General features: G+C 40.3%; 2 protein-coding genes across 3 annotated transcripts in view; one reads left to right on the forward strand and one right to left on the reverse strand.

Moving 5' to 3' along the window:
• The first annotated feature begins 398 nt into the window (after window positions 1-398).
• Window positions 399-26,438, forward strand: part of LOC137240428 (tRNA-dihydrouridine(16/17) synthase [NAD(P)(+)]-like) — a 201,453-nt gene continuing 175,413 nt past the window's right edge. For both annotated transcript variants that reach the window (XM_067766681.1, XM_067766683.1), the window contains exon 1: window positions 399-489. The gene's annotated coding sequence lies outside the window, so the exon portion shown is untranslated. The remainder of the gene's footprint in view (window positions 490-26,438) is intronic.
• LOC137240429 (uncharacterized) lies at window positions 437-24,494 on the reverse strand. The gene is made up of 8 exons (XM_067766684.1): window positions 24,204-24,494; window positions 24,033-24,146; window positions 23,824-23,952; window positions 20,490-20,990; window positions 11,902-12,321; window positions 1,279-1,458; window positions 1,002-1,206; window positions 437-935 (listed from the first exon to the last, which is right to left on the reverse strand). Exons 1-8 carry the CDS (start codon window positions 24,393-24,395, stop codon window positions 688-690), a joined length of 1,989 nt encoding a protein of 662 aa, XP_067622785.1. The 5' UTR covers window positions 24,396-24,494; the 3' UTR covers window positions 437-687.

The raw sequence follows: 26,438 nt of genomic DNA on the forward strand, positions 1-26,438 counted from the left end.
AAGACTCGCTTTGGACCCAAGACCAGGAAATTAAAAATTTTATTTGTCAAAAGATATTTCTAAAAAAAGAAAAATTACCCCGGACCGCTCCGAAATGGTGGGTGTGAGTCATACTTTTTGCGGAACACCTTTCTGTATTGGCGGCCTTCGGCCCCGATTAAAAAAAAATATCTTGGGTGGGTCCAACACTGGCTTTGAGATCAAAACTATATCCACGCATAATAATTATCTCCAAAATTTTTTTTTTGAAAGTTTTTAGTTTCTTTTGCAAATATCTTTTCTCAGAAAACTAATTTTTGTTTCCGTTACCACGTTACAGTTACCCAATTATCGATTGTGTTTAAAATTATAAACTATCGATACTACAGATCTACTATCGCTCGATTTTCCAGCTCTATGGCAAATGTAAAAACAATGTGTTTTGTTTTGATTTAGTTTTGTGCATTTAGATAATATTATTGCCTCTACCATTATCTAATTAATTTACAGGTAAGTTAAAAAAATCTCGAATGGATTTATATATGAATTACAAGTTTTCTCATTTAATTATACAAATTGATTATGCCTAACCTGAATTTGTATTACATACAAGAATGAATTAAACAGTGTTTACCAAATGCTTATAAAAACAAATGCACGACGTAATGCGCTACGATGTCCTCGCTTAATTGCATCTTCAATGCTTGGTCATACTTCTTTGTGGCAATACAGACAGAGACGCATATGTGGCAAAGCGCTATCATCACAGCGCTGCGAAGGCACAATACCACGCGGATCGCGTTCGGGTTTCAAAAGATGCTTCTGTAGGGACCATATTATTTCACTGGCCAAAGCGCTAATACACAGCTTAATACTAGCATCATAATTTAATTTGTTTACACCATAGCTAAGTATGGCTTTGGTCATTTGACACGTCAAGAAATTGCGATTCAAATCTGTAATGAAATGAAGTGAATGTTTGGATGTTTCTGTTGCCATAAAAATTGTCATATATCACTTACTAAGCAACTCCGGTCGTACATCCATGATTTTCTTGGAGAAATGGCAATCAATGGCAGAAAATACACGCTTGCCGACACCAATAATCAGCTCTCGTTTAAATTTAATAATATAATGTTCGATGAAAATTAACTCGTTTCGACACAAATTCGGCGTGTTCTTAAAAATGTGCTCATCCGAGTTGACTTTGATTGAAGCCAGGGAACCCTAAAAGAACAACACAATTTACATACATATAAACAAAATGTAGCTGTAATAAAACAGGCTTTTCAATTTTACCACTGGCGTTGGTGTTCGTGTTCCCACTGCCTTGATATCCACCATTGGATGTATAGCATAGCTTGATTCCCCTATGGTCAATGGTAAACGACTAAAGGATACAATGGTTGGTCGTTGGCCATTCGTACCTTGGTTCGTTTCTACTTGTTCACGTATACAAGCGATAATTTGAGAGGATCTCTAAAATAAAAATGAATATGGTATGGTTTTAGCAAGGAGAAAGTAATCCAACCTTACGGATTAATCGACTGAAATATCCTGTTCATACCACAATCTATAAGCAGTATACCCTGACTAAATCCTCGCAAATGCTAAATCTTAGAAGAGCAAGTAATAACAATCAACCTCATATCGGACTGATAAGTTCTGGTGGTCAGTAAGCTGCCTACACAATCCAACAATTTCTATTGATACAATAGCACCCACAAAAGGATTGTATAAAAGGCTACACTTCAGAATTCTGCAGTTAAACTGTAATGGATTAACTGAGAAGATCACGGAGATAGTCGATTCCATGAATCATTTCAAGATCTGCTCTGCAGACCTGTTCTGGATATAATGTCCACAGAAAAGATCGCGAGAGCGGAAATGGAGGCGGCCTCGCGTTTATCTTACACCACTCAGTGCAATATCATATATTTGTTCCCGACATCGGCCGCAGGGACAGTGTCTTAAAACGTCAAGGCTTATCTGTCCGGTCAGGCGATGCATACCTAGAAATCATAAACATCTATATCCCTCCTGCCACCTGTTGCCCCAGTGGATATCGCCCAAACATCAGGGCCTTACTCACTGGAAATAATGGCATTATTTTAGGCGATTTCAATGCCCACCACGATCTATGGCATTCAAACTTGCAGACAGACAGTAGGGGTGAGATGTTGGCGGATCAAATAGAAGAAACGATCCCGACTGATGCTCGCCAAGGAGAGCGTGCTTTCCGCAAGGTCATCGAATCAGCCTCGGCTCGCTTCATTCCCGCCGGTAGAATTCCCGAAATTCGGCCTCACTTTCCAGCGGAGGCCGCAAATTTAGCGAGGGAACGTGACCTTATAAGACAGCTCGATCCCAGCGACCCCCAAATAAGGGATATAAACCAATGCATCAGATTGCTTGTGGATGAACACAAGAGGGCGAAATGGGAGGAGCACCTAAGCGGCTGTAACCTCTCTGTCGGTGTAGGTAAGCTTTGGTCCACCGTAAAATCCATATCGAATCCGTCTAAGCACAATCACAATTTCCATCGCAATACAACATTAACACAGCATTCAAAACATCGAACAATCTAGGGCGAAAACTAAGAACTAACATTAACTCAGAGGATTCGTTTAGCCGCCACGGCGTATACAAGCTTACCTGCGGATGCCAGCATAGTTACATAGGACAAACAGGACGGCAAATAAGAACGAGGTTCAGAGAACATATTAGAGATTACAACAAAAAAATACGGAATCCAAACATTATACCCGAGTCTAACTTCGCGAATCACATGGTCGAGAATGAATGTTCCCCAGCAAACATCAATAAAACAGTTAGGGTTCTTCACATACAGGAAAAGGGCCGACGTCTCAACGTACTCGAAAACATGGAAATCTACAAACAGGAAACATTCGACGGTAGAATAATAAACGAACAGATAAACACAATTTCTGACACATTATTCGAGCCTTTAAAACTTGTTTACAGGAAACAACTTAATCCCACAGGTACAACAGACAAACACACAGCAACAAATAAACAAAACAATTAACACACCAAAACAAAAAACCGACAAAGAAGGTCAAACGACTAAAACCACAGATTTCTACCTACCCCAGTCAGCTACACAAATCGATTAGTAAACCACCCTCGGTTCTGAATGAACACACAGCACATACACATAAGTAAATATACACAAGCATCAATTTGGCAATACCTGCTCATATACCTACGAACTATAAATACAGGACAAACGACAACAACAGATCAGAACGAAAATCGACACTGATGATGGCACAACGCCGAAACCGGTTTGTCTCAAAACCAAATTTGACAAGGGATGACGGAAAATCGTTCTAATATACATCAATTTCCATCGCCTTTGGCAATAAAGTGCTGTCGGATGCGAAAAAATGCGCGAGCGCTTTCTGCCGACAATATATAATTCATTCTACGGTCGAAAAAGATAGACGGAGGCCCAACAGACACGTAAACACAAATTCAGCGCGTTACCAATTACCATCACTGCCAAAGAAGTTGAGGATGCCATCGGTCATGCTAAACCATCCAAGGCAGTGGGCTCAGACGGCATAGCCATGCCGATGCTTAAAGCCTAGGGAAAAAGGGTTTCCAATGTTTACCACATGTCTTCAACCTGCCTCTTTCCACCTTTGTTATTCCCCAAATATAGAAAATGGCCAAGGTGGTCCCGCTGTGAAAACCTGAGAAACCAGCTAACATAGGAGAGTCATATCGCCCGATATCTCCTATCGCCAGTAGCCAACACGCTTGAAGCCATTTTACCCCCTACTTCAAAACAAATTTGCAGCTAGTCTGTCATCAGCATGGCTTTAGAAAACTCGATAGCACCACCACCGCGCTAAATTCCATTAGCACCCAGATAAATTGCGGTTTAAATCAAAACCCCACCATAGAACAGTACTCGTTGCGCTAGACCTATCAAAAGCTTTTGCTACGGTCAACCATGGCACGTTACTGCAAGACCTGGAAGGGTCTACCCTTACCCCATGTCTTAAAAGGTGGACCGCAAATTATCTGGGTGGTCGGCAGGCATCGGTGCAATTCAGAAACGAAACATCAAAACCAAGAAGAATTAAGCAAGGGGTGCCACAGGGTGGTGTCCTATCCCCACTTTTGTTTAACTTCTACATATCAAAACTACCTTTGCCACCAGAAGGAGTTAATATCGTTTCTTACGCCGATGACTGCACAATAATGGTCACAGTATCGGGCCCACAGGTCGATGAGCTTTGCAAGAGAATAAACGGCTACCTCCCTGATCTCTCCATTTTTTCGCCTCGCGAAACTTGGCATTATCACCGACTAAATCATCCGCGACCTTATTTACAACATGGACGTCCCAAATGTCGACCATTTTCAACATCCACGTCGATGGCACTACGCTACCGACTGTCCTACACCCCAAAATCTTGGGTGTGACGTTTGATCAGGATCTAAATTTTGGTGAGCATGCAGCCGCAATTGTACCGAAAATCCAGAGCCGTAATAATTGGGGAAAAGATAAAGAAACGCTCATTACTACTTACAAAGAAATTGGCCAGCCGATTGCATGCTACGCGTCCCCTATATGGTCGCCAAGCCTAAAAACTACTCACTGGAAGAAGCTACAGGCCTGCCAAAATACTGCTCTCAGAATTGCCACGGGCTGTCTTCTTATGTCCCCAAAACACCATCTACATAATTAGACGAGAATACTCCCATCATGAAGAGAAATGAGATGCTAACCAAACAGTTCCTGTTGAATACCCAGAAACCTGGGCATCCCAACAGGCATCTGAATGATGAGCCAACACCGCCCAGGGGCATTAGGAGTCAGCTCCGTAAGGAGTATGAGGAAATACGGCACCTGAGAACTCAGCCTTATGAAGCCAAAAAACACAAGGAGGTCCTCAGAGAACTCCATAAACAGGCGTCGGACCTTTATGCCGGGAATTGCCCGGTGAATCCAGTACTCAAAGAACAGTACCCAAAACTTGCGGAAGAGGAACGCACACTCCCCAGGGAAACACGAGTCACTCTAGCTCAACTTTGATCTTGGCACTGTAACAGGTTAAACTCTTACCTATCCAGATTCAACCCCGACATACAAAATATATGCCCCGCTTGCAATGTGTTCCCACATGACACCACCCATCTCTTTAATTGTAATGTGGAACCAACGCCTCTAACACCCCTTTCCTTATGGTCCATCCCTGTTGAAACGGCATGTTTCCTTGGACTCCCGTTAGAGGATATTGATGACAAATTGTGATCGGTCGCGGCTATTAGGTGGGGCGAGCATTGCTACAACAACAACAACAGTGGGCCACCTGCAAAAGTAAAGCTCAAAGCTGGAGCAACACCAGTTTTCGCGCGAGCGCGCGATGTACCGATGGCGCTGAGAGAGGAGTATGCCCAGGAAATAGATCGTAAAATTCAGTCAGGTTTTTACAAGAGAGTGGAGCATTCAGAATGGGCCTCAACAACACACGTAGTAGCAAAAAAGAACGGGGGTATTCGCACTACCGGTAATTATAAGCCACTGTCAATCCAAAAATGATCATCGACGAACACCCGATTCCAAAAGCAGAAGATTTGTGTAATAAAATGAAAAATGCTACAATATTTTGTCACTTAGATATAACAGATGCATATACGCATTTAACAATTGACGATGAGTTTGCGCATCTATTGACATTAAATACAGTGACGCATGGGTTAATACGACCTACTCGTGCGGTATATGGAGCAGGAAATATTCCAGCTATCTGGCAAAGAAAAATGGAGACTGTGTTACAGGGAGTCCCAAATGTTTTAAATTTTTTTAATGATATCTTGGTGTTTGCTGGAAACTTCGAGCAGCTACTGATAGTTTGGAAACGACACTAAACCGCATTAAATCACATGGTTTGCATTTGAACAAGTCAAAGTGTGTCTTTGCGATACCATCGGTAGTGTTCCTTGGCCACCGCATCGACGAACAGGGCGTACATAAATCCAAAAAGCACATTGAAGCGGTACTAAACGCTCCCAAGCCAACGACTTTCGAAGAGTTACAACTGTTTTTAGGAAAAACCACAGCACTACTATTTATGGGGCGACAGTTGCGCACAAGGTTGAATCTGATACGACCAGAGGAAATTTGAAAGAAGGTAGAAGAGAAGCAATACGTAAAGTCCAAGAAAACTATTAGAGAGTTTGAACCAAATCAAAATGTTTACTTTTTGTCTGGAAATCCACGAATTTGTAAGTGGCTCAGGGGAACCATAAACGCACGTCTAAGTGCTCTGCACTATGAAATACTCTTCAATGGGAAAAGTGTAAAACGGCATGTGGACCAAATACGCAAAGTCCCGGTTGGACCTGATAAAACAGATCGGGAAGTTGATTATTACAAGGCTGTAAACCGAAGACAACGCTAATGAAACCGAGGCATCAGCTGAAGTAGATAGCACTGAAGCAATAACGCAACCTGTGGTCACTGAAACGGCGCAAAATTAATCTTGCGGATCGGAATATTTTGAAGGCTTTGCTTCGGCCAATAGTACAATAGGACAAAATCCTACATCGACACCGCATACAACACCCGAAACAAGTAGGATACCTCAAATTCCACGGCGATCAACCAGACAGAGAAGGGCACCTGTCGGATACTCACCTTAGCCCTTACAGAGGAGGGAAAAATGTTATGTATGAAACGAGATGGTAGCGCCACGACAATAAATTATTTATATATAAATCTGGCAACTGTGTTGCCATAACATTCTTTATCTTCTTTTTTATTACTTTTTATACTCAGTTGAGCAGAGCTCACAGAGTATATTAAGTTTGATTGGATAACGGTTGGTTGTACATATATAAAGGAATCGAGATAGATATAGACTTCCATATATCAAAATAATCAGGATCGAAAAAAAATTTGATTGAGCCATGTCCGTCCGTCCGTCCGTCCGTTAACACGATAATTTGAGTAAATTTTGAGGTATCTTGATGAAATTTGGTATGTAGGTTCCTGAGCACTTATCTCAGATCGCTATTTAAAATGAACGATATCGGACTATAACCACGCCCACTTTTTCGATATCGAAAATTTCGAAAAACCGAAAAAATGCGATAATTCATTGCCAAAGGTGGTTGAAGCGATGAAACTTGGTAGATGGGTTGACGTTATGACGCAGAATAGAAAATTAGTAAGATTTTGGACAATGGGCGTGGCACCGCCCACTTTTACAAGAAGGTAATTTAAAAGTTTTGCAAGCTGTAATTTGGCAGTCGTTGAAGATATCATGATGAAATTTGGCGGGAACGTTACTACTATTACTATATATGTGCTAAATAAAAATTAGCAAAATTGGATGAAGAACACGCCCACTTTTTAAAAAAAAAATTTTTAAATTCAAATTTTAACAAAAAATTTAATATCTTTACTGTATATAAGTAAATTAAGTCAAAATTCAACTCCAGTAATGATATGATGCAACAAAATACAAAAATAAAAGAAAATGGGCGTGGCTCCGCCCATTTTCATTTAGTTTGTCTAGAATACTTTTAATGCTATAAGTCGAACAAAAATTTACCAATCCTTCTCACATTTGATAGAAGCATAGATTCTGTGACGGTAACTGTTCTCTGTGAAAATGGGCGAAATCGGTGGAAGCCACGCCCAGTTTTTATACACAGTCCACCGTCTGTCCTTCCGCTCGGCCGTTAACACAATAACTTGAGCAAAAACCGATATATCTTTACTAAACTTAGCCCACATACTTATCTGAACTCACTTTATCTTGGTATAAAAAATGGCCGAAATCCGACCATAACCACGCCCACTTTATCGATATCGAAAATTACGAAAAATGAAAAAAAATGCCATAATTCTATACCAACTACGAAAAAAGGGATGAAACATGGTAACTGGATTGGTTTATTGACGCAAAATATAACTTTGGAAAAAACTTTGTAAAATGGGTGTGACACCTACCATATTAAGTAGAAGAAAACGAAAAAGTTCTACAAGGCGAAATCAACAGCCCTTGGAATCTTGGCAGGAATACTGTTAGTGGTATTGCATATATAAATAAATTAGCAGTACCCGACAGATGATTTTCTGGATCACCTGGTCCACATTTTGGTCGATATCGCGAGAACGCCTTCACATATACATCTAAGGGCCAGTCGCTTTTAAAACCCTCACTAATACTTTTAATTTGATATCCATATCGTACAAATACATTCTAGAGTCACCCTGGCCCACCCTAATGGCGATATCTCGAAAAGGCGTCCACCTATAGACCTAATGCCCACTCCCTCTTAAAATGCTCAGTAACATCTTTCGTTTGATACCCATATCGTACAAACATTCTAGAGTCACCCCTGGCCCATCCTAATGGCGATATCTCGAAAAGGTGTCCACCTATAGACCTAATGTCCACTCCCTCTTAAAATGCTCAGTAACACCTTTCGTTTGATACCCATATCGTACAAACATTCTAGAGTCACCCCTGGCCCACCCTAATGGCGATATCTCGAAAAGGCGTCCACCTATAGACCTAATGCCCACTCCCTCTTAAAATGCTCAGTAACACCTTTCGTTTGATACCCATATCGTACAAACATTCTAGAGTCACCCTTGGTCCACCTTTATGGCGATATCTCGAAAAGTCGTCCACCTATAGAACTAAGGATTACTCCCTTTTAAAATACTCATTACCACCTTTCATTTGATACCCATATCGTACAAACACATTCTAGAGTCACCCTGGCCCACCCTAATGGCGATATCTCGAAAAGGCGTCCACCTATAGACCTAATGCCCACTCCCTCTTAAAATGCTCAGTAAAACCTTTCGTTTGATACCCATATCGTACAAACATTCTAGTCACCCCTGGCCCACCCTAATGGCGATATCTCGAAAAGGCGTCCACCTATAGACCTAATGTCCACTCCCTCTTAAAATGCTCAGTAACACATTTCGTTTGATACCCATATCGTACAAACATTCTAGAGTCACCCCTGGCCCACCCTAATGGCGATATCTCGAAAAGGCGTCCACCTATAGACCTAATGCCCACTCCCTCTTAAAATGCTCAGTAACACCTTTCGTTTGATACCCATATCGTACAAACATTCTAGAGTCACCCTTGGTCCACCTTTATGGCGATATCTCGAAAAGTCGTCCACCTATAGAACTAAGGATTACTCCCTTTTAAAATACTCATTACCACCTTTCATTTGATACCCATATCGTACAAACACATTCTAGTCACCCTGGCCCACCCTAATGGCGATATCTCGAAAAGGCGTCCACCTATAGACCTAATGCCCACTCCCTCTTAAAATGCTCAGTAACACCTTTCGTTTGATACCCATATCGTACAAACATTCTAGAGTCACCCCTGGCCCACCCTAATGGCGATATCTCGAAAAGGCGTCCACCTATAGACCTAATGTCCACTCCCTCTTAAAATGCTCAGTAACACATTTCGTTTGATACCCATATCGTACAAACATTCTAGAGTCACCCCTGGCCCACCCTAAAGGCGATATCTCGAAAAGCCGTCCACCTATAGACCTAATGCCCACTCCCTCTTAAAATGCTCAGTAACACCTTTCGTTTGATACCCATATCGTACAAACATTCTAGAGTCACCCCTGGCCCACCCTAATGGCGATATCTCGAAAAGGCGTCCACCTATAGACCTAATGCCCACTCCCTCTTAAAATGCTCAGTAACACCTTTCGTTTGATACCCATATCGTACAAACATTCTAGAGTCACCCTTGGTCCACCTTTATGGCGATATCTCGAAAAGGCGTCCACCTATAGAACTAAGGATTACTCCCTTTTAAAATACTCATTACCACCTTTCATTTGATACCCATATCGTACAAAAACATTCTAGAGTCACCCCTGGCCCACCCTAATGGCGATATCTCGAAAAGGCGTCCACCTATATACCTAATGCCCACTCCCTCTTAAAATGCTCAGTAACACCTTTCGTTTGATACCCATATCGTACAAACACATTCTAGAGTCACCCCTGGCCCACCCTAATGACGATATCTCGAAAAGGCGTCCACCTATAGACCTCATGCCCACTCCCTCTTAAAATGCTCAGTAACACCTTTCGTTTGATACCCATATCGTACAAACATTCTAGAGTCACCCTTGGTCCACCTTTATGGCGATATCTCGAAAAGGCGTCCACCTATAGAACTAAGGATTACTCCCTTTTAAAATACTCATTACCATCTTTCATTTGATACCCATATCATACAAACACATTCTAGAGTCACCCCTGGCCCACCCTAATGGCGACATTTCGAAAAGGCGTCCACCTATAGACCTAATGCCCACTCCCTCTTAAAATGCTCAGTAACACCTTTCATTTGATTCCCATATCGTACAACTAGAGACACCCCTGTTCCACCTTTATGGCGATATCTCGAAACGGCGTCCACCTATGGAACTAAGGATCACTCCTTTTCAAAATACTCATTAACAGCTTTCATTTGATACCCATATCGTACAAACATATTCTAGAGTCACCCCTGGTCCACCTTTATGGCGATATCCCTAAATGGCGTCCATCCATAGAACTATGGCCTACTCTCTCTTAAAATACTCTTTAATACCTTCCATTTGATACACATGTCATACAACCACATTCCAGGGTTACCCTAGGTTCATTTTCCTACATGGTGATTTTCCTTATTTTGTCTCCATAGCTCTCAACTGAGTATGTAATGTTCGGTTACACCCGAACTTAGCCTTCCTTACTTGTTTATCTTTCAATTAACATACTTTGACGCATTAACTTTAAAATGTAACAATTAACTTATTTCATTAATTAAATAAACACTCATATATAAAACCGAGGCATATGCCTTGAAGGCAAGATTGTTATAGAACGTTATCCGTACTATCTTTGCGTGACTGACAGACGCAGGCGGTGTGCCATAGACGTGAACGTCAAATATTTGCGTCAAACGTCCCAACAGGGGAATCCTGTCACAAATATGAATCTTATCATACGCATATTTAGCAGGAGAGGCTCTGGCGACCCCACGTTCCTCATGAAACTTGAGGGCTCGTTATGGCCAAGAAAGTTCAATGTGCCCATATTAAATCGTTCTCGAGATGGTCGGGCTGGTACCGTAATGGTATTTGTTGCCAGCGCGTACCGCATTTGTGTCCAGAAAAGGGCTGTCAGCATCGATAACTCTCCCCAAAAACCGTTGAAAGATTGTTCAGCGCATAATTGATAAATGTTAAAAAAGTTAAAGAATTCGAGTCCCAACCGGCTCGGTAACAAAGCCATGTAGCAACCCTAGCCTATGTGAACCTAGAAGCCATGCCCTGTTGTTTTTGTTGTTGTAGCGATAAGGTTGCTCCTCGAAGGCTTTGGGGAGTGTTATCGATGTGATGGTCCTTTGCCGGATACAGATCCGGTACGCTCGGGTACCACAGCACCATTAAACTGCTAGCCCGACCATATCGGGAACGATTTATGTGGCCACATTAAACCTTCAGGCCATCCCCTGCCTCCCCACCCCAAGTTCCATGAGGAGCTTGGGGTCGCCAGAGCCTCGTCTGTTAGTGAAACAGGATTCGCGGCGGATAGGTGAGGTTGACAATTGGGTTTGGAGAAGCTATATATTGTGCTGGCAACCTGAAGGGTTGCGCTACACAGCCCCTTCAAACTGGTATTTTAGTCGCCTCTTACGACAGGCATATCTACCGCGGGTATATTCTGATCCCCTAACCCGCTGGGGGTCCATGCCCTCTTATGAGCTTGCGAGCTGTTTGCATATTTTTGAAAAGTTACAAACCATTCTTGAGCTACACATGTTTTAACAACCTAGATATGAGTAATGTACTGCTAAAAGCTAATTAAAAAATACTTACAAAAAGCACAAATCGTTTAGCTTCATCGAAGAATTGATCAACTCGTTCTCGCACATCCTTACATGTTCTGGGATCATTACTCAAATCTTTATCGAATTTCTTTATGATATGGGTTATAATGAATTTTGCCGCCTTGTAAATCGGTTCGCCAGGGCTCACTGGTAAAACAAGATCATTTTGCATATCAATTGCTGCATTTAGGGCCTCGCAAAGATTGTGATCTAAAAGTTGATCCAAACTTTCATTTGGCACTTCACAGAATTCCATACCATCTTCCGATTTAGGTAAGGTCGATTGTAAATGTTTTTGTTTTTTCTTACGTTGCAAATGCAGTTTGCTTTGTTTTTTCATTTTCCGTGCTCGTTCTTTGATTTCCTCTTGAATACGCACCCACTTCTCTGCATACTTTTTGCGATGATCCTGCAAGTAATAGCAAATTAAATTAGTCAATTCGCAAATGGGGGGCTTATTACTCATGTTGTTGTTGTTGTTGTTGTAGCGATAAGGTTGCTCCCCGAAGGCTTTGGGGAGTGTTATCGATGTGATGGTCCTTTGCGGGATACAAATCCGGTACGCTCCGGTGCCATAGCACCATTAAGGTGCTAGCCCGACCATCTCGGGAACGATTTATGTGGCCACATTAAACCTTCAGGTCATTCCCTCCCTCCCTACCTCCAAGTTCCATGAGGAGCTTGGGGTCGCCAGAGCCTCGTCTGTTAGTGAAACAGGATTCGCCGCGGATAGGTGAGGTTGACAATTGGGTTTGGAGAAGCTGTATATTGCGCTGGCAACCTGAAGGGTTGCGCTACACAGCCCCTTGAATCTGGTATTTTAGTCGCCTCTTACGACAGGCATACCTACCACGGGTATATTCTGACCCCCTAACCCGCTAGGGTAACATAGGAGAGTCGTATCGCCCGATATCTCTCCTATCGCCAGTAGCCAAGATGCTTGAAGCCATTTTGCTCCTCTACTTCTAAGCAAATTTGCAGCTAGCCTGTCATCAGCATGACTTCAGAAAACTCCATAGCACCACCGCCGCGCTAAATTCCATTAGCACCCAGATAAAATGCGGTTTAAATCAAAACCCCCACCATAGAACAGTACTCGTTGCGCTAGATCTATCAGAAGCTTTTGATACGGTCAACCATAGCACGTTAACGCATGACCTGGAAGGGTGTACCCTTCCCCCATGTCTTAAAAGGTGGGCCGCAAATTATCTGGGTGGTCGGCAGGCATCGGTGCAATTTAGAAACGAAACATCAAAACAAAGAAGAATTAAACTAGGAGTGCCACAGGGTGGTGTTCTATCCCCACTTTTGTTTAATTTCTACATATCTAAGCTACCTTCGCCACCAGAAAGAGTTACCATCGTTTCCTACGCCGATGACTGCACAATAATGGACACAGCCCCAGGCCCACAGATGAGCTTTGCAACAGTATAAACGGCTACCTCCCTGATCTCTCCAGTTTTTTCGCCTCGCTAAACCTGGCATTATCACCGACTAAATCCTCCGCGACGTTATTTACAACATGGACGTCCCAAATGTCGACCATTTTGAACATCCCCGTCGATGGCACTACGCTACCGACTGTCCTACACTTTGGGTGAGACGTTTGATCAGGATCAACATTTTGGTGAGAATGCAGCCGCAATTGTACCGAAAATCCAGAGCCGTAATAAAATCCTCAAATCCCTTGCTGGCAGTAATTGGGGAAAAGACAAAGAAACGCTCATTACTACGTAAAAAGCAATTGGCCAGCCGATTGCATGCTACGCGTCCATAATATGGTCGCCAAGCCTAAAAACTACTCACTGGAAGAAGCTACAGGCCTGCCAAAATACTGCTCTCAGAACCGCCACGGACTGTCTTCTTATGTCCCCAGAACACCATCTACATAATGAGGCGAGAATACTTCCCATCAGTGAGAGAAATGAGATGTTAACCAAACAAATCCTGTTGAATACCCATAAACCTGGGCTTCCCAACAGACATCTGATTGATGAGCCAACACCGCCTAGGTGCTTAAGGAGTCATCTCCGTAAGCATTATGAGGAAATACGGCACCTGAGAACTCAGCCGTATGAAGCAAAAAAACACAAGCAGGTCCTTAGTGAACTCCACAAACAGGGGTCGGACCTTTATTCCAGGAATTACCCGGTGAATCCAGTAATCAAAGAACAGTGCCCAAAACTTGCGGAAGAGGAACGCATACTCCCCAGGGAAACGCGAGTCACTCTAGCTCAACTTCGTTCTGGATACTGTAACAGGCTAAACTCTTACCTATCTAGAATCAACCCCGACATAAAAAATGTATGCCCCGATTGCAATGTGTCCCCACATGACACCAACCATCTCTTTAATTGTAATTTGGAACCAACGCCTCTAACACCCCTTTCATTATGGTCCACCCCTGTTGAAACAGCAAGTTGCCTTGGACTCCCGTTAGAGGATATTGATGACAATTTGTGATCGGTCGCGTCTATTAGGTGGGGCGAAGCACTGCTACAACAACAACAACATCTGTGTCATTATGATCTACAATCAGATAATAGGGGTGAGATGTTGACGGATCGAAAAGAGGATACGGCGTTCTGCGTTATTAAGGGGGACGCCCCCACACTTGTGTTGGGAAATTGCCATAGCTAGCCAGTCATCTCCGTCGTAAGAGCAGGGCTTGAAAACTGCGTCAACTGATATAGAAAGGCACTTTCATCAATTTAAAAAAGTTGGCACCATCCCAATCTCGATTGATATTCCTTAAGAATACTTTCTTTCCGTCAGGTCATTGAATCTGCGTCAGCTCGCTTTGTTCCCGCTGCAAAAATTCCCGAAATCCGTACAGACTTTCCAACGCCGCAGCCTTAGCAAGAGAACGAGAACTTGTAAGACAGCTAGACTCTAGCGACCTCTAAATCAGGGACATAAACCTGCTCCGCGGAAGACAGCTTGTGGACAATAACAAGCAGGCGAAACGGGCGAAACATCTAATGAGCTCTAACCTCTGCCAGTGTATGCTAAGGAACCGAAAAGGCCCTCTCAAACCTGACTAAGCAAAAATATCTATAGTCTTCGGCGATTAAGAGCCCGCAATACGTGACGCATTTCTCTGTCGACAAATCCAGACGGGAAGCCAACAGACGCACACACAAACATAAACACAGCGCGTCTCCTATAACCATCACCGCAAAGAGATTAAGGAAGCCATCGAACATGCTAAATCATAACGCAAACGTCATTATAGCTGTGAAGTTGCATTTTTATCTAAATTGTAATACTAGTTTGTGACAAAAATAAGTGCGAAAACCTAGAGTTCATTTTAATACAATTGGTTTGCTTTAAAAAGTTAAGATTTTGTGAATTTTTAAAGTTTTTAATCACATTCCTATTATTCATTTTGTGTTTGCCGAGTCATTGTGCATTTGTGTTTTTGTTGCATTTTTGATTGGCACCTTTTCACTTTGCAATTGTTTTTGTGCGCACACTTTTTGTTTTTCTCGCAATTTACTTCGCAGTTGTTTGCGTCGCTTTTTAAGTGTCAAGTGACAGTGACTCTAAAACTGCTAGCTACCGCTAAGCTCCCAAATTTTCAGAGTTGCTTTATATATAACATTTCTCATTCTCAGTGATATTTCAACTGTTTTTTCTTTGTAATTTACAAACATATCTACCATTTCTATATTCTTATACTAGTCTATTTTCACCTTTCTATAAAAAATGACTTGCATTTTCAAAAACTGTCAGGTAAAAAGCGAATCCGAACGTTTTGTCTGTTGCTGGCTTTACGATGGGCTCGCCCATGGAAAGTGCGCGGGACTGACGGCTAGAGTTGTTGACATGTCAATGATGGGGAGAAGGGAGTACGTTGGTCATGCATCAAATGCAGATCAACTGAGGTTGACCTATTTAAACTGTTTAGACAAACACGAAATGCGTTTTCTGAAATTGCTAAAGAGTTTTCCATAATCACGGAAAAGTTCAATCAATACGATAGCTTGTTCAAATCCTTAAAGTGTTTGGATGAATTACCGCATTGTTTAAATAGAAATAAAGACAACCGCGATAATAAACAAAAACACTCTGAAGACTCACCTAACGCTTTGAATTTTAATCCTGCTCAGAACATTAATCTTCCACAAGTGGAGCTCATAGACTTGGCTTCCCCTAATCCGCAAGCTGTGGTTCCATCCACTTCTAAGGCCGCGGAAAAAACCTTAGAGTCTCAAACTGTAACTTCTGAAACTGTAACTTCTCAATCTGTGACTTCTTATTCAGAAGCACCGGCTAAGAAGCTGGTTGTAGTCCCGCTCAAAAAATCGATTTTTGTATCTCGCTTTGACAAAGACACTTCCGTTGAGGATATCAAGTCTTATGTCACTTCGAAAATTAAGGCTGACGGCATGACTTTAAGAAAATTTAAATTTAATTACGAAAGAAACATTTCTTCATTTAGAATTGATGTCTACTACAGCGCATTTTGGCCGCCAGGGGCTTTTGTTCGCGAATTTGTGCATAAGACTATTGAGATTACTGAAAATGTAGCGAAAATTCCTCCTCAAAGTTCCGATCCAAAAAACTTAATTTAACATCTTGCTTAAGCATTTACTATCAAAACGTTAGAGGCTTAAATACTAAATTAACTGACTTATATTTGAAAACCATTCACTGTAACTATAATATTATTGCTTTTACCGAAACATGGCTGAAACGCAATGTTTTAAATTCCGAAATTTTTTGCGGTGAGTATCAGACCTATAGAAATGATCGCTTAAATAGGACCGGAGGTGGTGTCTTGCTAGCTGTACATTCTTCAATTCCATCTGAAGATGTTAATTTAGCCGAAGTTGATTCCATCGAGTTTAAATGCATCCGAATCTTACTATGCCGGGGTCATATTTACTTAGCCGTTTGCTATATTCCACCGTCTTCTGATCTATCAGTGTATATGCACCATATTTCACTGTTACAATCAGTCAATTCGATGATAAAGCCCAGAGACTCAATGATTGTTTTGGGCGACTTCAACCTGCCACATATATCTTGGAATACCGTTGATCACAATATTGTCCCCGTATCATCCAAGATGCATAACAATTACTTTTTGGGTGGAATTACTGATCTTTGCCTTAATCAGATCAACTTCTTTCCGAATAAGTATGGAAAATTCTTAGACTTAGCATTTGCTGACGACATATCTAAATTCTCTATAAATCGGTATGAACCTCTTGTTTTGCCAGAAGACGTTTACCATCCTTCTCTTGAGATAACTTACGAAATCATAAGCAATGAAGTAGTAGAGGAAAACGTTTTACATTTTAATAAAACCATTTATACTTTATTTGAAAAACATGTGCCCAAACGCACATGCTCGTACATTGAACCAGTGCAAGCCTGGTTTACTAAAGATTTAAAAGCTTTAAAAAATAAGAAATCACGTTTATTCAAATTATATAAGAGAACCGGTTTACATTCTCATTATGTATAGTACGCTATTTTCCGTCATAAGTATTTTGAACTTAAAAAAAGTTTTATAAAGCTTACATATGTAAAATTAAAAGAAACATTATTTGCCACCCGGAGTCTTTTTATGATTTCGTAAATTCTAAACGCAGAACTAACGGGTTTCCTTCTGCCATGGAGTTTAGAAATAGCATTTCCAGCGACGATCAAGAGATTGCAAACTTCTTCGCTCAATTCTTTCACTCTAATTACTCTGCTGTGGTTGATTCATCACCTACAAATTATCCGTATGAGCTCCATTCTAGTAACTCAATATATGCCCCACATTTGCTGTCTGAAGATGTTCTACTACATCTAAAGACCCTAAAAGAATCCTTCAAATACGGTCCCGATTTGATCCCAACACGTTTTCTTAAAAAATGTGCGGAATACATTTACCAGCCCCTTACTGATCTGTTTAACCTCTCTTTTGGCATTTTCCCGACGGCTTTGAAGGAATCTTTTCTTATCCCACTCCATAAAAAAGGAAGCAAGTCTTCTATTGAAAACTATCGTGGAATAGCAAAGCTCTCCGCTATCCCTAAGCTTTTCGAAGCAGTCGTTACTAATCACCTTACATTTTCGATTTCTACATTGATAGATAGTTCTCAGCATGGCTTTTGTAGAGCCAAATCAACCACAACCAATTTGCTTGAATTTACAACTCATGTTTTTAATGGGTTTAGAAACAATCATCATACCGACGTTATATACACTGATTTCAGCAAAGCATTCGACAAAGTACGCCACTCATTACTTGTTTATAAACTCAAATTGCTTGGTTTTTAACCTGGCCTAAATCGCTGGATCTCCTCCTAGCTTTGCGGTAGAACTCAAAGAGTCATTTTTAAAAACATTTGTTCGAATGTCATCGATGTTCCCTCCGGTGTGCCTCAGGGCAGCCATCTCGGTCCTATTCTGTTTTTGATCTTTATAAACGATGTTTCCACAACTATAAAATATTCTAAAATTTTAATGTATGCCGACGACGTAAAACTTTTTAAGTCATACGCGTCGGTTGAAGAACGTTCTGTACTCCAGGCGGATTTAAATCGTTTAGTTACTTGGTGTATTTTATGCCTCTCAACATAGAAAAATGTAAATCCATGTGTTTTTCACGTGGGATCATACAGCCAGCTTCCTACACAATTAATGGCCAAACTATGGAAAGCGTTGATGTTTTTGTCGACTTGGGAGGTACAATGAATTGCAAACTTAGTTTCAACCCTCATATTAATGCCACAGTCAATAAAGCGAGAGGAGTTTTAGCATTTGTGAAAAGATGGGCAAAAGAGTTTAGTGATCCTTACGTTACAAAAACCCTTTTTACATCATTGGTGAGGCCGATATTAGAATATGGATCGATAATTTGGAATCCGCGTTATCAAGTTCATGTGGATAGACTACAATCAATTCAAAAACAGTTTTTAATTTTCGCCTTAAGAAATCTTCAATGGGACTCTCCGTATAATCTTCTTCCTTACACTAATCGGTTAAACTAATAAATCTTCCTAAACTTGCAAGTCGTAGAGAAATGCTAGGTGTACTATTTATGGCTAGACTTTTAAATGGATCGATTTCAAGCCCATTTCTTTTGAACGAAGTAAACTTGAATGTTCCATGCCGAGTTTCAAGGCATTATAAACCTATAATTCTTAAACAATGCAGAAGCAATTTCCAACTACACGAACCTTTTTTATGTTTGTGTGAAGATTATAACTCTCACTCGAGAATAATTGATGTTTCGGACTCGCTCTTTGCCATAAAAAAGACGGTTCTATCTTCTCTTAATAATTAAAAAATTATATTTATAATTTTAGTCTATTGTATTTTGTGAATCTATATTTCTCAGCTGATGAGTTTCTCTTTAGCTGAGCGGTTTTAGATCTCGGCGCTTAAGAAGCCACTGCCTCTCAAAGACTCGGTAACAAAAAAATTATAAATAACACAATAAGAATTAGGATACGAAAAAAAAAACAAAAAAAAAAAAACAAAAATAGTATGTATGAATTAAAAAAAAAAAAAAAAAACACAAAACAGGATTAGCCTGGTTTCATCGGGCCACTTGAGAACAGTGCGCTTCCACAACGTCCGACAAAAAAAAAAAAGCAGTAGGCCCGGATGGGATTGGATATGAGAGATTTAAATACCTGGCGCTCGTCTTCAATCTGTCTCTGTCCACTTCCGTCATCCCTTAAAAATGAAAAATGGCCGAATTGCACCACCACCGCGCTAAACGCCATCAAGACAGTGGTGTCCTTTCCCCATTTATGTTTAATTTTTACATATCGAAGCTCCCTTTCCCGCAAGGAGTTAAAACTGTGACCTCATTCAATGACTGCACGATAATGGCACATCCATTGATGAGATTTGCTAGTCTTACCAGTTTTTTTACCTCGCGAAATTTGGCAGTGTCACCGATCAAACCCGCGGCGACCTAATTCACAACGTGGAATCGGCAAATGTCGGCAATATTGGACATCCACGTCGATCGCATTACGTTACCGACTATCCCACATCCAAAAATACTGGGTGTGACGGTCGATTTGGCGAGCATGCAGCCGCAATTGTACCTAAAATTCGAAGCCGCCACAAAATCATCACTCGCTGCGCGTTTCCGATATGGTCGGCCAGCCTAAAAAACACACTGGAGGAAACTACAGGCCTGCCAGAACAGCGCGCTCAGAGCTACCACGGGATTCTTCTTAGGTCACCAGAACATCATCTAAACAGTAAGACGAGAATACTTTCTATAAAGGAGGGTAATAAGGTGCTGAACAGTTTCTGTTCATTTTCCAAAAACTTGTGCATCCCAATAGACATCTGATTGAAGAGGCCCTGCCTCCCAGGAACCTAAGGTATGAAAGACCCATTGGAAAGATAGATAGCAGAAAGTTAAAAGAAAAATTGTCACAACGAAGTGGAATATCCTAATGAGGAATAAGTTTGATATAAGAAATTATGTTGAAGCTATTTACGGACTACCACAATAGTGTTTCAAAATTCCTTGACATGTGCCAAGTCTTTTTCCGTAAATAGATTTCACCTACAATAAATGTCTATGTGAGAACTTAATTTTCAAAAAACCTCAATAAATTGTTGTCGTTGTGTGGACATTGATTCCAGTAGTATTTTCATCTTATCCTGATAAGATATACGTTCCTTCAAGCGTTTCTCCCAGAAGCCAGTTTGTATTATTTCGTTTTTCCTAGAGCGATCTTCTTCAACATTGCGTAAATTCTTCTGTAGACGATCCTGTTTAAATTGGAATAACTTTTTTAATTTGATTAATTGTTTTCGTTGCAAATCTGCGGCGGCTTCCAAGTGTCGTTGCATTTTCATATGATTAAGAAGCTTTCGATATTCGTGATATGCTTTTTCCATTTCAACGGCAGCTGCCTTTCGTGCAAATTTATCCTGTGTACGTTGCCACATTTTCTGAAAACGTGCAGCCCTCATATTCTCCAGCTTGCGTTTGCGTCCCTGTATTTCGGTAAAACTATTTTGTCGTGCAGCGAGATTGTGATGATCACGAGCTGTAATCGCTTCGGCGTTACTAATTAGCATACGATCGTGCTGCTCATTTTCCTGAAAAAAAAAAAAACAAAAACAAAAATGAAATTAAGGACATTCGTTGACAAAAGTCTGTTAAGTACGGTTTTTCTTAACTCGTGACCGATGGGCTTGTTTTAAGAATAGTTTTTCCAAGCACACCGTTCGTATTTTATGACCTTCTGTGCTCATTTCAAGCACTATTTGTGCTTGATTTAAGAGTTTTCGTTCTCACGCTTCGAGAACGATTTGTGGTCGATTTAACAGTTTTCGTTCTCAATTCAAGAACGGTTTGTGCTTGGCCATTGGTGCGAGTGGGAAGGTAATTTTTTTAATAGGTACCCATTTATTTATTTTTTTATTAATAATAACTCTTTTTTAATTAATAAAAAATATTATTGAAATCCAAAAGTTTAAGAAAAAATGCATAATATGCATTTTTTATATATTTCTCTTATTGAGAAATTCTTCTTATTTGAAGATGTAATCTGCATATATATTTAAAAAATTGCATAACAAGTTTGAGAATTACCTGTGCATATGTGAATGTAAAATCGAATTGAAGTTAAAAAAAAAAACAGAAGATAAAAAATTTATTTAAAAATTTTCAGAGTTTGACGGTGATCGAACTCGCGGCACGCGATCGCAACTGCAACATCATAACCGCTGGCTTGTGCTTAATGTTGTATTTAACATTGTAGTGCACACAAATTATAGTTACTTTAAGAACATTAGGGGGGCTCATTTAACCTTATAAATGCCTTATAAAGTGTGTAAACGTATAAATTTATTTAGTGCGTAAACGAACTACCAAACTTTGTATGAAGTTAAGCGCACATTTCATGGTGTAAACGCGGTAAATTTAAAGGAATACAACCTTGCAAACATAACAGCCGCCATTTTCATCAGAAATCTCCAACATCAGCAAGTCATTTACAAGAATATCTTAGTAAAAACGTTTTAGTTTTGATTTTTCACTTAATCTTGGCATTTTCTTATTTATATAACAAACATTTTTTTGGCAATAATACAGCTGATCGACAATTAAGTTTATCAAGAATATTACTAGTTAGGTTCGTTCATATAACAGCGTATGTAAATGGATATAATGTTACACCTTATAAATTTATATGTTTTAATGATTGTACTTAATTTAAGAACATTGTTCTCATCAATAGAACATTTGTTTATATTTTAAGATCATCAGTTCTCTTTTCAAGAAAATGGTGTCAGTTGAAGCACAAGGTTATTGTTTTAAGAACTGGCCGTTCGTTTTTCAAGAACATGAAAGGCTTAAATTGAGTCCGGTGGTGCTGGAGTTAAAACGACGTTTTTCTCTGAGTATTTGAATATTTATACATATGTAATATCTTCGTAAGAAATACACCATTCTTAAGTTCTAAAAATTTTTTTATGGGTGGAAGTGTGTGCGAACTCTGGTCCTCTGCCTTGTTTTCCCATAGCTCCACCATAGAGCTGTAAAAATGTCGATATTTGCGATAGCTTAAAAAATACTATCGGAGTCGGCATAAAACATGTAGGTCCCATGCCGCCAATGTGTATGAAAAATTCAAAAGGACCACAACGCGAATTGGAAGAGAAATTCGGTCTAAAATCTGTTCGGGGTTATCGCGCCAAGTATTGTATTGGCAACTTCTATTGCTACTTCTAGATCTAATATCTAATTTTTTAGTGTGACGAGCGTAGAGCACGAACACACTGCCATCGCTGGCGAGGCCTAATTTAAAATCATATGACGCCAGAAAGCAGTATCCAGTCAGAATACCCATCAGTCCCCTATTTTTAGTAATAAGAGTTACTTTATTTGTCTGAAGTCGTGAGACCTGCACATAATCTTCGACACTTTGCAGCGCAGTTCAACGCATTTCCCGCTCGCTGAATCATATACAACTATTTTCCTTCTGCACCCACTTTTTCATTTGCTCCTATTCACATATGACTGGGGACCCATTATAATGGAAACGCTTTTACTATTTCCCGACTTTGTTGTGTTATTCCAGATTATTGCCTTGATCGCTGCTGGGCAGTCAATACAAAAGTTTATGCGGCTGCAGTTTTCTAATTTTGGGCACGGCTACCACTTCCGCCTGAAAGAAACTACAACAGCAGATCCTGCCATATCTATTAGTGTGGAATCACCGGAGTATTCGTGTATAGTCTCGCCACTGCTATGACCATAATGAGTCTCGATGGATTTATTAACACTATGCTCTTCGCCACTAGATCTAAAGGTGGGCAATTTAATTTTATATGTGAAAACAAATTAAGCCCCAAGGTCAACAGATATCTCATTAACTTACCACCCAATTGCAGAAAGGCAAGTTATTTTGTTTTTAGCTCAGAGTTAGTTTAAAAAATGTGTCAAAAATGTATGAGTCATGTCAGGTTAACTCTGAGTTCTGCAAGTGTGCCTTAATTAAGTTTTGCCAAAGTGGTGCGAACCACTGAACCAAAACGCTATGGTGTGGTGCCCCGGTAGTGCCACGAAAATCCCCAACAAGACATTCCCAGCTTAAAATAATCCCCACCCAACTCTTATAACGCCTTTCCGCGTTTGTCACTTGATATCCGTCCGAGCGCTTATGTAAATCCGCCTGTTAAGTTTGCATTTAAAAAAATATGGTTAGAGTAATAATTTTGTCGTGGTTTCGGCGATCCTTGTGCGACATTCTTATATTAGATCACTGATTTTTTCTTATTTCAAGCGCACGATTAACACTGTTTAGTCTGTGATGTCGAAGGTGCTCTCTATGCTTGATGAAATCACGTCATCAGCCAGTCTGTTAACAAGCATGATATCTAAGACTTCTGCTCCTGTACTCTAAAGTAACATTTATCAGTTACTTACTTGTCTATTAATTTCCTGCATCACGTAGTAAAGTCTTGTCCGATGCAGTTGCTGACGATATTCATTGAAATCCTTTAAATTGCAAATTACGTCATTGTCCTGCGTTATTTCGCCGTTTTCACGTAAGCGCTTGAAAAGTGAAAAAAAAATATATATGTATGTACATATATAATAAAATTAAATATAGGAGTATTGAGCTGATTTCTCACCTTGAGATTGCGTTCATTGGCATAAAATGTTTTTAAATTGGAATCATGTAAGGGATTATATTCTGGCAGGCTTTCCCGTACGGAGGGATCAAACTCTTGTTTCAAATGTTTGAACTAATTTGAAATTTTAAAAAAATTTACTTTCACATTTATTACCAAACCAATTCTTACCGATTGTCCAATTTTATTTTTCGAAAAAATTACTTGATTTCCTGGACATTTTAGCATAGGCAATTTCGAATTTAATGGTATCAGCTCCCAACCGGGTAAGCTGTTGATTGGCAGCCCTGATTTGAATGTTAAATTTGGTACTCCCGCCACATCCAATTTAGGCCGTCTTGGTAGTGAAAGTATTTCAATCATTTTGTTTTTATTTACTTAGTTAACATAAACTGAACTGTGCTACGTTTTTTATGTGAGATGAAAATGTACCGATTGGATGATTTAGTAAGTTTTAAGCAATTTTTTACGGATCCCGTTCTCAGCATAGCCAAATTTCAAATGAAAAATTTAATACAGAGAAAAATATTTTCTTTTTATGACAACCAATTTATATGTATACTAGGGTACTTGGTAGTAGAGATATACGCCGCCGCCGCCGATTTCGGTCGTTTTTCGCACGCCGCCGCCGAATGTCAAAAATATCGGCGCGGCGTCCGGCGCGTTACTATATTTTCTACTCGTTTAAGACTGTTTAGGCCATTTATTGTTCATGTCGAAAATTGGTCGGATATGGTCGAAAGTGGTATCAACGGATGCGCATCACTGCCAGTTATAAGAAACTAATTGCGAAATTTAACTCTTTATAACTATTCAAAAGTTATTTAAAATAACAGGCACTTTCGATGTCAACACGGACTTTGCATCACCCAATTCAGCAAGTTATTAAAACAAAACACTAAAAGAAAAGTTATATAATAAATTTATATGCTCACTTTGCATTTTTGAAAAAATTAATAATGAACAATTAATTCAAATAAGATGACCCAAAGCGAACATGTTTTTAAATTGTCCTCAAGAATAAGCGAAATCAGTGATGCAAACTCCTTTAGTAGGTTCTAGGGGCATAACACTCCTTTGAAATTATTCTTACCTCATACTTAAGTTGAGGATATATGTACTTATGAGAACGATTTGAAAAATCACTAAGTCTTGCATTCAAACATCTGTTGTTTATTTGCGAAACTATACAATAGCGTCTGAAATGTTAATTTTGATTTTCACACTTCATCCTTCAACACCCAAGTCTCCCGGTTTGATTTTTCCTAAAGTTGTACTTGATTATATGTACATACATATATCTGCGTATATACATATATAGGTGACTTGTTTGCCTTGAGTTGCTGTGTGATGTCGCTCACATCGACTCTACCACGTAGCGTGTTCTCACATTACGCTACAAGAAGGTGACTATACTTTCGCTGTCATTCTTTATTACCCCATCCAGAATACTACACACTCTGACTACGCTTATACATTCTCTAGTACTCCTTTTCCGTTACAGTACATACATACACCAATATTATATACCACGCCTTCATTTAAATTCTACCATATCGCATATCAAATACAATGACTAAGCTAACGCTTACACTTATTCCTTACGCTTACGCTGGTATTTTAGTCGCCTCTTACGACAGGCATACCTACCACGGGTATATTCTGACCCCCTAACCCGCTAGGGTAACATAGGAGAGTCGTATCGCCCGATATCTCTCCTATCGCCAGTAGCCAAGATGCTTGAAGCCATTTGCTCCTCTACTTCTAAGCAAATTTGCAGCTAGCCTGTCATCAGCATGACTTCAGAAAACTCCATAGCACCACCGCCGCGCTAAATTCCATTAGCACCCAGATAAAATGCGGTTTAAATCAAAACCCCCACCATAGAACAGTACTCGTTGCGCTAGATCTATCAGAAGCTTTTGATACGGTCAACCATAGCACGTTAACGCATGACCTGGAAGGGTGTACCCTTCCCCCATGTCTTAAAAGGTGGGCCGCAAATTATCTGGGTGGTCGGCAGGCATCGGTGCAATTTAGAAACGAAACATCAAAACAAAGAAGAATTAAACTAGGAGTGCCACAGGGTGGTGTTCTATCCCCACTTTTGTTTAATTTCTACATATCTAAGCTACCTTCGCCACCAGAAAGAGTTACCATCGTTTCCTACGCCGATGACTGCACAATAATGGACACAGCCCCAGGCCCACAGATGAGCTTTGCAACAGTATAAACGGCTACCTCCCTGATCTCTCCAGTTTTTTCGCCTCGCTAAACCTGGCATTATCACCGACTAAATCCTCCGCGACGTTATTTACAACATGGACGTCCCAAATGTCGACCATTTTGAACATCCCCGTCGATGGCACTACGCTACCGACTGTCCTACACTTTGGGTGAGACGTT

This window comes from Eurosta solidaginis, chromosome 2 (assembly GCF_040869045.1).
Source record: "Eurosta solidaginis isolate ZX-2024a chromosome 2, ASM4086904v1, whole genome shotgun sequence".
Classification (NCBI taxonomy): Eukaryota; Metazoa; Arthropoda; class Insecta; order Diptera; family Tephritidae; genus Eurosta; species Eurosta solidaginis.